At 43.7% G+C, this 13,250-nt stretch overlaps 1 protein-coding gene across 4 annotated transcripts in view; it reads left to right on the forward strand.

Moving 5' to 3' along the window:
- The window catches only part of ncoa2 (nuclear receptor coactivator 2), a 52,731-nt gene extending 40,304 nt beyond the window's left edge, over positions 1-12,427 (forward strand). For 3 of the 4 annotated variants that reach the window (XM_070852898.1, XM_070852896.1, XM_070852897.1), the window contains exons 12-22: positions 4,239-4,437; positions 4,559-4,765; positions 5,489-5,692; positions 6,202-6,331; positions 6,512-6,686; positions 6,795-7,091; positions 7,566-7,643; positions 7,842-8,310; positions 9,170-9,347; positions 9,856-10,069; positions 11,205-12,427. In XM_070852898.1, coding sequence (XP_070708999.1) covers positions 4,239-4,437; positions 4,559-4,765; positions 5,489-5,692; positions 6,202-6,331; positions 6,512-6,686; positions 6,795-7,091; positions 7,566-7,643; positions 7,842-8,310; positions 9,170-9,347; positions 9,856-10,069; positions 11,205-11,216 — 2,163 coding nt within the window. In that variant the 3' untranslated portion in view covers positions 11,217-12,427. The remainder of the gene's footprint in view (positions 1-4,238; positions 4,438-4,558; positions 4,766-5,488; positions 5,693-6,201; positions 6,332-6,511; positions 6,687-6,794; positions 7,092-7,565; positions 7,644-7,841; positions 8,311-9,169; positions 9,348-9,855; positions 10,070-11,204) is intronic. The other variant, XM_070852899.1, reaches the window with a different exon arrangement.
- Positions 12,428-13,250: the final 823 nt, after the last annotated feature.

Below are 13,250 nucleotides of genomic sequence, written 5' to 3' on the forward strand. Positions count from 1 at the left end.
ATGGAGATAGAGGGGAGAGGGAGTGGTGTGTTTGTAGAACAACCAACGTATGAGAAACAATAGAGGGGAAATAGGAATTGAGAGAAATGGAGGTTTGTCTTAATACTGAAGATTTTATTTTTTCCAAATCTCCAGTGTATCACAGTCACAACATGAAATTGCACAATTAATTGGTTAATTTCTGCCTTGTGTCAACAGTAAAAAATTAAACTGGTGAAGTCTGGGTTTCATAGTTAAATGGTGATTAAAGCCCCCGTAGCTTTGAACAGTGGCTGTGATGGCTCATTCCAGTTTCACAGATTTCACCGACTGTGGCCCAGAACGAGTGCATTTATTAAGCACGAACTAAGCCATGACTTCATTAGAGCCGTAACATGTGTATGAGTGGATTAGAGTTCCTTACTGGTGAATCGCTGCTTGGCCATGTGTGAAAGCTGACTGTACTAGTTAAAGAGTCCACTCATCCTTCCATCTACTAACCTCACCCACTGTTTTCTCTGCCTCTCCCTCCCTCCTCCCCCTCCCTCCCTCCCTCCCTCCACCTCTTTCCTCATCATGATTGTTTGAGGACTGAATTATTGATGGCTGGAGCAGAGCTAAATGAGAAATCAGAGCAGAGCTCAGTAGTAGTGGCTTAGCTTATGAGTGAATAAAGTATAGGTATGGTCATCTAGTACCATGGCCCTATGGGAGGCAGGATTATCTGTTTATTTTTCTGTGTTGTCTGTGGTTATTGCGACCATTGTCATGTAATCACACTGTCTACCGAAGCTGAGTAAACCTGTTTGTGCTACAGTAGAATCACTATTTTCAATCGGCGTAGTTCATGTTTCAGTTTCACTTTATTCTACACGGCATCATGAAAAACAGATTATTACATCCATCAAACTCTCTCACTGATTTTGCATGTGAAGTCACTGAAGCTCCCCTTAATATTGAGGATTTCTTTTATTGAAAGTGCGATAGATGAAGGTCACAATAGCCACAGCCACTTAATGCCTCACTGACCTTGAATATGATTAAGTGGGTAAAGAAAATAAATGAGTGACATTTTGTCATCCAATACAGTCTGATCTTGTGTTCTAATGGGTCCTTCAGTAATTTGTATGACCTGAATACTGCAGTTCCCCTCTTTGATTTTTATATAAAAGATGATATAATGTCATACAGCATGTCAAAAAATGTACTTTCCATTAGTGCTCACTCACAGGCAAGTATACTTACTGTACCAGACATCTCACAGGTCCTTTTGTGCAGAGTATGTCAAGAGTTTTCGAAAGCTTGTGAGCCAGTAATCCACTCAAACACAAGGGAGTGTTTCAATGGTTACATTAAAATAATTCCTCCTCCACCATTACTTGAAGAATAGGCGCTGCAGTCAAGAGGAATGAGAGCATGTTATACTATTGAATATGTGAGCCTTTAAAAAGCAGATTTAGTGAAATTGTTATTACCACTCTGCATTAAAACATTAAACCTTATTAACCTAATAGTTTGCAGCTTAAGTTGATTTGCTGTGTTGAACTTCCCTTTTTGACGGCACATTTTCTAGTTATAGCCCTAAGATATCACACAGAGAAGAAATCAGTTATTGCAAATGATTTCAAAGCTTATAATGAGATATCATAATAAATAGCAGCAACAAAGAGGGGACAGGAAGTACTCACTGCTAACGCTCCCAACATGGCACTTACTTTTAAATATTGTTGCATGTAAGGATTGCACTTAATGTTGCAGCCACCCTGATGATTTAAAAAACCCTGAGACTAAAAACTGCTTTTTCAGCTCTTTCAGACAGTCAACAGATTTTCCCCAAGTCGTATTAATTTGATTATTTTATTTTTAGCTGATGAAAGGCCAGCATGATGTCAAAAATGTCAAAAATTTTCCTTTTGCCTTACTTGAAAGTGGCAGTTCTGCTTTACCTCCCCTGTTTCTCAGTTCCCTTTCCTAAGAAATGGCATGGGTTATGTCACTGAGGCACATCGGTTCCTATGGCCTTAAATCCACGCTGACATTAGCGTACAAGCTGCATGTGAAATTGGGAGGTGTATCACATAATGGTGATTACATCTCACTCATTAACAGATGCAATCTGCTTAAGCTCCCATATAGATTCTAGTCAAATTATAAGAATACACATTTGGCGGAGTCTCATCACCACCCTGCTGAGAAAAAGTCTGCCTCTGCTCTTCCTAAGCACGCAACTGTATGGAGGAGTGAGTTCCCTTTGTTGTAAACATGCTTGAAATCTTACAACATCTTGACAAAGTACATGAAGGTGCTGCCCTGCATATTAATAATAATAGATAATTGTATCTGTATGTTTTTTTTAATTTACTAAGTAACCTCAAATAAAGGGATTCACCTACAGTACACCTAGAGTTTTAGTTTTCACTCATTTTGTCAACTAGGTAGCAACTCTTATTTGTCTGTTGGGTGTGGGGATAAACAAAGAGACAATGCCTGAAGCAAAATACATACATGATTTTTAAATATGCATGTGTACCCGTAAAAAATGGCATCTTATAATGTACAGTATGTGTACTTGGCTTCTTTTCCATTGTGACTACTGTTCTGATATCAAGAACTTAATGATCTGCAAATGGTACATGGCTTGAGACTAAATATTTGATAATGGTCATTTGGCCTCACAAATCCTTGCAGCAATCCTAAGCAAGTACAGTATACCAGCCTCACATGCAGAAAAGAAGGGCATGGCGTGCATTACATGCGGCAACATGCATTGAAAGGAGAGAATAACAGGGATTGATAGAAATAGGACCCATTAAAGGTAAAAGCAACCAGAGAAGATGAGAGAATAGAAAGTGGGAGGAGAGAGAATTGGAGAGGAGGAGGAAAAGAGCAAACTGAGAGCGTACAGGAGCATTACGTCATTCCTGACCTCATTAGGGCTTTTCTCTCTCCCACCACCGCCGCCCCCAACCCCTCTCTCTGCTACTCTCTCTAGCCCTCCCACATATCCTGTATGCTTGTCTGCTGCTTAGAATGATCGGCGCTGTGTGGCTATCTGTCTGCTGCTTTGTATATTGAGATGTTTTAATAACAAATCCTCTAAGATGGAGGAGCCTAAGGCCTTACAATAAAACTCATGCAGGCTTTAGTCCTTTAGGCCACTTAAGATGACCACTGTATCGGGCCTTTTTTTTGCAGTCATGTAACCCATAGTAGCGTTTACATGCCCAGCGGACACATACCATTGTCCAGAGCATTGAAGCACAACTGAAATAGTGGCTGCTGTGCTGTTTTCCTGCTGTACAGTATATCACGATCAGGAGCTGTCAGTGATTCCAAGTGTGCTGCACTCTCGTGGCCAGTTACAGCCAGTGCAACTTATTTACCTAAACTCCCTCAGGCCTCTCTAGGAAGAGCTACGGTCAACTATGCTGATATTTCTGTTGTTTGACAGTGACCTACATTTTTTTTTATCTGTCAGTAATATTCAATTCGATACAATAATGCTGCAATTATCGTTGCTTCTTGTAAAGTTGATAACATTCCACTTTTGGTGACATTGTGTTGCATTGGACTGCATTTTCAGGTGTTCTTGTCTTTTTTTAAGATAGTTGTGTGAAAAACTAGACAAAAATTGGCCAGATAGTCACAAGTCCAGCTGTGTGTGAATGCAGCCCTCGACTGTATTGGGCAGGCTCAGTCCAGCTGTTTGACAGAGTAATTCAAACTTTGGCACCAGCCAAACTCCTGCTGCCTCAAGCTGCTCTCCCATGTTACTCAGCCGAGAACAGCATCACTGGTCACATCTTTTATTGTGTTAGTGTTTGTCAGTCAGTGGGGAGAACAATAATGTTCAAATTGATATGAAATTCTCAAATATCCACTTAAAAATTGTAGACTCGTGGAGTGCAGTAGACACAGTTGTGCTTCGTGAAACACCAGCGGGTAAGCTAAGAGTAGTATGTGTCTGATAAGCTAAGTCAAAGTGAAGTGTGGCCTAGATTTGATGGAAAGTGGTCCATTTTATCCTGGGGTTACTGCTGTATTATAAACAAGGCCAAGCCTGCTGTTCACATCTCTCAGATAAAGACTCCTCATGTAAGTGTTGTAGTGTTCACAGACCAAGTTTGATCTCTCTAAACGTGTTTTCCTGTCACATGTATATTTGTGCTTGTGTGTCTGCAGGTGAAGCAGTAATTTGCTTCTAAACGGACACTTAAGTGGTTCATCCGTTTCTCATTTTCTCTCTCTGCTCTCTCCAGGCGTCAGAGCTGGATGACATCCTGAACGACCTGCAGAACGCCCAGCCGCAGCTCTTTTGTGAGCCGCGGCCTGTTTCATTGCCCAGTCCCATGGACAAACAGAACATCATCAATGACATCCTGCAGATGTCCGAGACCAATCCTGCCATGGCAGCACAGCAGCAACACAGGGGCATCGGGACTGGCATGGGCCCAACAAGTGAGTGCCACACCAGGACATGATGTGAAAACTTTTCACCACTCAGAAAATACTCCTATCATGAAACCGATTTTTTGATTTATTTATTGACATTTGGCTAAAACTTAATTCTTGTCTTCAGACTTTGGTGGTGTCCGACCAGGCCAGCCAGGCAGGGGTCTGCCTGTGAGGAGTGTGTCTCTGGACATGAATGTGTCGCCCCAGCACCCGTCATTACAGTACCCCATAAGGGCCACCAGCCCATACACTCTTATGCAGCAGCAACAGCAACAAGGCATGGTGGGAAGTCACAGCATGATGGCTAACCAGGCCGGTATGGTCGGCACAGGTATGTGTAACGGTCAAGCTTCTGTCGTCACAGTCTATGATGTTGTTGTCTGAATGTGTGCTGCTGCTATTGTTGTTTGGTTACAAAACACGAACCACTGAACTAGTGTCTGTTCCAACAATGATGGCATGCTCTAGGTGTTGCCACACAGACTGTCCTGGACTTATTATTAGATTAGATTAATGGACTTCCGGCCCAAAATGTCCATGGCATTGTCTTAACACCAAGGTTAGAAAGCGTACAGTTATCTTAATGAAAGCTTGGTATATGGCATGTTACCTATGAGTTATCTCACACATCAAGATAAGTTGTTTATATTAAATGTAAATCTTCTTTTAACTCATTATGTCAGCATTTTCTAATGTGTTATTTCTACTTCTCACAATGGCAAAACCAGCTGATCAAGCACAGTTACACTCTTTTGCATAATTTGGTAAAAACATGTTACTGCCGTCTAAATTCTGAGGAGAGACCTTTTTTTTCCCTCTATCTGTGTGTCACTCTCAGTCTGTGACATATCATGTCAGGGCACAGTGACTCACTTCCTGCGACAGGAAATATTTAGTCACCCACACTGGCACAAAGTTTCTCTCGCTGTCACTCCCACTTATTAGCAGGCCTCAAGCATCCCACAGCTTCATAGATGGCGTTTCCCCTCATATCACAGCATTGCATCATGGGGACAGAGGGCATCCACTGAGGTCTGTCCTTGTCTCCCTCTAGGACTGATGGCTCCTGGTGGTCCACGGCCAGGCATGCAGCAGCAGGAGGGCTGGGTGGGCTCAGCCTCTGCCCCTCCTCTGGGAGCGCCTGGCCCAGGGCAGCAAGGTGCCATGCAGGGCAGGATGGGGCCAAACAGTGCTCCCATGAGGCCCAACAGCCAGCCAGGACCCCGACAGATGCTCCAGTCCCCGATGATGGGCAATGGTGAGGGCTCAGTGTACCATAAAAACAGAGGTTACACACGGTTTTAAATGCAGAAATTTGATGACAGTATGACATATTATAGTTGATTTCACATTGACCCGTGAAAAATAAAGCCCCCGCTAAAACAGTTTAATACAGAAAATTGATGAAAGCACTTGCATTTTATAGAGTCACCTTTCCTGAATTACCAGCAACAGTCCTTTTAAAGCTCATGGTGCAGGGGGACTGGTGAGGACAGATGAAAAGACCTCAACTCACCCGTATTATATTATTGTGACTGAGTGTTAAAGGTTGCCACCCAGTGGCTAGCCATAGTACAGCACTCAAGAAATTAAAGCAGTATCTGACCCAGCACTGTGTGCTGGTCGTTCTGGATTTAAGAGAATGTTGACCATCATCTAGGTTCCTACATTGTTTTCCTCGTGATAACAGAATTGCAGAATTAACTGTAGATAACAGTCTACAGGCAGTCTCCTGTCTTAATCTGTTTTGTTTTTTCCCTTATTCAGCCCAATCTGATATGGACATTGCTATGGCTGGCCACCATTTTTCCCAACAACAGGCTCCACCCAACCAGACAGCTCCCTGGCCAGACAGCATGATGCCCATCGACCAGACAGCTTTTGTAAACCAGACCAGGTAGGCTGCATATTTGCAAATGACCATTACATGTTGTTAACAATGCAAAAACAAAGATGTCTCTTCATACCACGCTTCTTTATATTGGTGTTTTGGTGGAAGTGAGAAGAGTTTATACTGGACACAGTTACCTCTTCGGGAAAATATGTTGAGTTCCTTCTCTGTCTGGTCTTTGCTCAGGCCGGTGCACTCAGCACCCCAGGATGAATTGCTGTGTAATACGGGACTCGGCTCTGGTGACGGCAGTGCAGTAGACGAAGGGGCCCTGATGTCCCAGCTGTACACTGCACTAAAAGATTTTGATGGGTTAGAGGAGATTGATCGCGCTCTAGGGATCCCCGCCCTGGTAGAACAGGTGAGATCTATCCCTCCTCAACAACATCGTCACTTTCTTCCTTTTTAATTGATTATTAGTGACTTTTTATTCCTATTTTATATCTCTTTATGTGACTGCCTGTTTCAGAGCCAAACACTGGAGCCGGACCAGTTCCCCCAGGACCCTTCCATAATGTTAGACCAAAAGCCCCCCATGTACACGCAGCAATTTGGTCCCCCACAATCCCACATGGCCCAGAGGGGCTACCCTGGTGCCCCCATGCAGGAGCCAGGCTTCCACCCCATGTCCGGCCAGATGGGTCCACGGCCGGGTTACCCCATGATGAGGATGCAGGCCCGGCCCGGACTCAGGCCGGCCGGGGTCGTCCCCAACCAGCCCAACACACTACGACTGCAGCTCCAGCACCGGCTACAGTCACAGCAGGTACACATGCCTGTAGACTGTCCTGACACTGCTGGACGTCATACTGCCCATTGATTCTGTAGCCTGTCTGATGTTACCACACTGTTTGATCAGTAGCTGTGTGATTGAACAAGCAGATGGGGGTTGTGTAATTACCCTTGAGGTTGACATTTTGGCAGATCTTCTTTGCACACAAGGAATAGTTGGGATATGTAGGTCTACCTGCCACCTGCTGGTCTTTCACAGCACTTACTGGACTAGTACTCACTATGTCGCACTGATATTTTGCCACAGAAAAGGTGACCTAGAGATCAGTCAATGTAATCATTTTTATGGGGTTTTGATAGTTATTATTATTATTATAGTTATATTATTATTATATATTTTTATTTGTGTTGATAGTTTTTTGTTTGTATTCTTTAACTAATTGGTACTGAGCACTATGCCTTATGAATGAAGGATTTTAACCTCGTCTTCTGTTTCTTGTCCCACCAGAATCGTCAACCAATGATGACTCAGATGAGCAGTGTGTCAAATGTAAACCTACCTCTTAGAGCCAGTGCTCCAAACCAGGTAGGTCACCACTGCCCTCCCATAATGTCTGAACAGGCATGTTGTACTTACTGTAGATGGTGTTTAGCTGATGGTTTGCAGTCCATTTAAGGCTTTAATTTCAGTGTTTATGTTGTAGACATACTAACGGTAGATCTATGACACACTTTCTATTTTGTGTTCCACTGTTCTCACACACCATTCTCCGCCCACTTCCAGGGGACCATCAATGCTCAAATGTTGGCACAGCGTCAGCGGGAGATGCTGAGTAATCACCTGAGACAGAAGCAGCAGCAGCAGCAGGCCCAGCAGGTCCAGCAACAACGGAGCATGGCCATGAGAGCCCAGGGCCTCAACCTGCCTCCCAACATGGCTGCCGGAGGCATGAGTAACCCCCGGATCCCCCAGGCCAACCCCCAGCAGTTCCCCTACCCGCCCAGCTACGGTACCAGTACAGGCCTGGCCTCGCCACCTCCCCCTACCAGCCCCTTCTCCTCCCCTCTCTCCCCCAGCCTGCCCTCTCTCCCCCCCAACCCCCAGCTCCACCTGCATGGCACCTCCTCCTCTTCCTCCACCTCCTCCTCCTCCTCCCAGATGATGATGGGAAACACAAACATGATGGGCGGACAGTACGGGGCCGTACTCAGCCCCCAAATGCAGCACAGTGCCTTTCAGTTTCCCAACTCAGGTACTGCTCCCACACCCCAGCCTACCACACACTTCACCCTACGACCTGTGTGTGCGTGTGTGTGCGCCATTGTGTCTGTGTGTTGGTGTGACCCTAGTTGCACAGCATCACATGCTTTTTAGTAGCACCAGTCGTCTGATTTGTAAAGGAATGCACTGATTTATCAGCATCAGTCAGCTGCCATTGAATGATCCAAATCATACTGCGTATTTTACTCTCCAAATTTATAACATGAGTTGTTGTCAGCAAGTGTGACACATACTCTCATTGTTCTGTGCTTTGTCCAAAATGGTGTCCTGGCTATACACTCTTGCTCCACCAGGGGGCACCAAGAGCTCAACCATCAAAGCTTAACCCAGGAGCAGGCAGAGCAATAATCAAGGCTGCACCTGTCAGTCTGATAGTGTGGCGTGTAATCTGGCCATAATCTGATTATCTTGTATAATACTGATTTGTATAATGGCATATTTGATTTATCCTTCACTCCTTAATCTGATTCTGGCCCGTTGGTTCTCACAGAGGGATAACTTCCACTAGATATCACTTCTCTCTTTCCCTTTTCTCCGAAGCCCTCTCCTTATTCCCTTTCTTCCTTATTCCTTGCCTGATCATTGCTTCAATGCATGTAGGGAGTGCGAACTGTCTGTCGATAATCCTGAATGCAGACTGGAACGGACATTGTTCAGTCTCACCAATCACCATGCTTGCTCAGATGCTCATTCTCTGCCAAAATGTCCGTCTTTATGTGGCATGATTGTGTTAATTACGTGGAATGCTATAATGTATTCCACCCAGTGTATTGGTTTATAGATGAGTCTCTGCAGGTCCAGTCTGACCCGTCTTGCTGCGTCCACCACAGGTATGAGCCAACAGGCAGACGGAGGCTTTGGAGGTCCTGGCACGCCACAGAGCCCCCTGCTTTCTCCGCGCATGGCCCACACACAGTCCCCAATGATGCAGCAGGGTCAAGGAAACGCTGCTTTCCAGGGCTCCCCTGACATGAACGGCTGGCCACAGGGCAGCATGGGAGGCAACAGGTAAAGAAGGATGGAACTTACTCCCAAATAAGACAATGAACCTTTAGTGCCTGATTTAGACCTTTAGATTCTGTGACGTTCCAGGGATATCAATAATCATCGAATCAATTCATTTTCCCTCCGTATCAGAATAACTCAGTGACTGTTGTCTTGCTGTGGGTGCAGTGCTAACAGGAACTTGCTAATTTTGCTTACTTTTAACAGTACAGAATGTAAACATTGGGAAAATTTCCAAAATGTAAACAAAAATATTCTTACTCACTGATTCCATGGCAACCACATACTTCCTGTTTACGCCCCCAAAAGGTTAAAGCAGTCACAGCACACATGATTTGAAAAGTTTATTTAGTTATTAGGAATTTATTTCTGCTTACTGCAATAGTCAAAACTGCTATGAATTACATGTATATTTGCATTAAGATAATGCAAAGAACTGAGAGCTCCCTTAGGAGAACGTTTGAGCTCACATGTCCTGACCTGTTTTTTTTTTTTTTTATACTTTCCCCAGTATGTTTTCACAGCAGCAGGCATCACCACAGTTCACCCAGCAGAACAACAGCAACATGTACAACGGCAATGGCATGAACCTCAACAGTGTCTCCATGGCCACCAACATGGCAACCAGCAGCATGAGCAGCATGGGCCAGATGGCCGGACAGATGAGTGTCACGTCCATGGCCTCAGGGCCGTCACCCGGTTTGCCCTCTATGGGGCAGGAGCAGGTAAATGCCACACCACTGAATCTCAAAATGGGGTAAAAATGAATATGGTTTTGGAAAAAACAAACCAATTGGCGTTTTCAACCGTTTCACAGGGTGTTCACCTCAGGGTGTTCTTTACATTAGGTCCTTGTAGGGATAGAAGTCAGATACTTTAAGAGTTGAAGCCTTAGAGGTTAACAACTTTACACAGTTATCGGGGGACCAAGAAAAACTAAAAGGTTTGTCTTTCTTACTCGCCACTCCAGCCTGCTTATCTATGTGTTGTCTTATCGTAAGACCCTAAGTGTTTGGGCACACTTATTGAACAGCCGTGCTAGTGAATAATTTACTCAGGAGTTTACGTAACTCTTCCAGCTGGAGCTCTGATGCTTCACTTGAACTTAGAGGACAATGATGTAATTAGCAGCGGGCACTTTAGAGCCAGACCCTTTAGACTATATAGATGTTACTGTATGAGGTGCAAAGGCCGTCTGAACTCAGGACTAATCTGCTTCTTCGCTTGACATGAAAAACTTGACTTCTTATGGCCCAGATCTGTCACACCTACACCTACACACACACTTAACAAGGTTTGATTTACCAAGTCAGACTTTTACTTTCAAGCAGACGTAAACATAGAAGTAATTTCACTTTGTCAGCATTCCATTTCTGTTGATTATTTAATGTCAACCCAGTTAATCCTTCTTCGTTTGTCTCCCTGGTATTGTTGGCTCGGTATGTGGAGAGCACTGTTGATGTCCATGATGCTTTTAAGCCCAATAAAGGCCCATGAATATTTAACCAAGGTGGTGCTGTTTGATTGTCTGTACTTCAGACTGTTGTAACATACCAGTATATCTGTCACTTGATTTATCCTCCTTCCAGGATTATAGAAATATATTGGCACTTAGATAATTTCAATTATTTACCGTTTGGCCATTAGCGCAGGCTTTTGTGATTTACTGACATGTTTTAGTCTTGATGGTTCATTCCAAGATGGTTTCTAATTGTTTTATGTCTTTTGCACATGTAGCTGGTAAACTCCAGACAAGTTTAAATTCTGCAAGTTCAAGTTAACTAATCCCGTGTGCTGTTGGACAGTGTATTCAGGAAAGGCTTTAAAAGTTGTGACCTAATATGTGTTGTTTCTCTGCAGAAATACTGTTGACCCTCATGGAGTTCTTAACCTGAACCTCAGTGATCAGCTGGTGCAAGGAGCACGTTGGCCCTTTAAAAATTGTACAAACATGTAACCATCCGACTGCCCCTTGAACCAGCCAGGCCGTGCCCTGACCCCGTCCCCCCAGCCCGAGTTCGCCGTCTGTCCCAGCTGGGCCTCTTCGGCGGCCTCGGAGGAGCCCGGCCCGGAGCAGACACGGGAGCGAGGAGCGGGCTGGGGGAGGATTGTGGATCTGTGTCCAACATGCCTAACCCTCCTGGAGGAGAGCCTTGTGATGAGCCAGTCTGTCTGCCTGTCCAGCTGCATTCACCGTAGTGTGACTTACTGTAGGCCTCCTGGTGGGGGACACTGACCCAAGGGGGCAGCAGTGGGTGGGATCCCTCGTTCTGATGAATGTATTCCTCTCAGTGGACAGCGGCCATTTACAATCTCATCTCAAAAATGACGTACACTGATTTTCCTTTAATGCCCTACCTTTCTCACACATTTGTGACATTTCCACATAGTTTCCAAAATGGCAGCAAAGACTCCAAGTTATGTTCAAATTTATGGATGGAGCTGAAACACTTAGCCGGTTTTGCCTTTTTGCTGTTCTTTATTTTATTATTATTTTAGTTGTGCGACAGTTTTTTTTTTTTTTTCTTGTTGTGAGAAATTAAGATGTAGAATGAAGATATGGTTGAAAAAACTGATCTTGAAAAACACTGCAGAAGAATGGTTTGAGTGGAATGGTGATTTGTATGATTAGACTAATTTAGTCAAGAGGTTTATATAGTGTATTAAATTAAGTTTTATTTTTCTGTATAGATTCATTTTAATTATTGTAGATGATTCTTTATCCTAGTAGCAACAAGAAAAAATATTTCTAAAAGTGTGAAAAGAGGCACTTTTTTATAATTTTAACAGTAATGGTTGTATTCTTTCTGAGAAGATTCTTCTATTAACCTGAATAATGGATTATACTTTGGTCCTGTAGTTTCAGAAAAAGATGTCAAAATCGTATATGGTTTAAAAATGAATTACAGAGATTGTACATACCAATAAGTAAAACATTTTCTTTCCTATTTATTTTATTCCTTAGGGTTTGGTTCCCCCGTCTGGTCACAACTGCCTCCTGAAGCAGAGCAGGGTTTTTTTTGTTTTGTTTTTGTTTTTGGGAAGTGGAGTGGGAGCCTTCACGTTCTGATGTTCTGGTACGATTGCAGACAGGGGCGGGGGTGGGAGGTAGGGAAGGGTTGGAAGGGGGTGTGCTGTGTATACAGTGTACAGATTATCGCTTGCTTCTCTGCCTTTAGCATAGAACACCACAAAAAAAAGGAAAAAAAAACAAACAACTTCAACACAGCCATACAATAACTCAAAAAAAATAACAGAAGTGTGCTTTCTGTGTTGTCTGGAGTGAAAAATGCTTCATACAAGCTGCTAGGTGCAAACTGTTCTGGTGTGATGTAAACAAGCAATAACGATTACTTGAGAAACTCTTGGGGTTTTTTTGTGTTTTTGTTTTTGTAATTTTTGTACAGTTTCCTGAATAAAAAGGACACATTTTTGCTCCACGTTTGGATGCAGTATTAAACACAGTTTTCTATTGCAGTTTGTACCAAGAAAGTCTACATCCACACACAGCGTTCCTGTTAGATTATGCAGCATTGGCTGAGGCTGGAAGAGGGATGTAGTTTGTGATCCCCTTGTTGACACACGCCCTCTCTGCCTCCAGCCACTCTTCTATAGCAGAGGTCAGAGTTAAGACTGCACGGTTCATGAGACCTGCTCTGACAGACACTTAGCCATATTTTATGACCTCAGGCAGTTAGTTCAACTATAAAGTGTTCAGTAATGACATGCTGGTCTTGTGCCCCAGTAGGGGTTTGGTTTGACCTTCACAAGATCTAAAGCAAGTTATCTTCTCTAACCTCAAAAGTACATTTTCCTCAAATAAAACAAACCTTTTTATATCAACTATTTTAACCCAGGACAGACTTGGAGCAAGCCAAATAATCCTCACCTTTCAATTGGATTTCC

The sequence above is a fragment of the Pempheris klunzingeri genome, chromosome 21 (genome assembly GCF_042242105.1).
Source record: "Pempheris klunzingeri isolate RE-2024b chromosome 21, fPemKlu1.hap1, whole genome shotgun sequence".
In the NCBI taxonomy this organism is placed as follows: Eukaryota; Metazoa; Chordata; class Actinopteri; order Acropomatiformes; family Pempheridae; genus Pempheris; species Pempheris klunzingeri.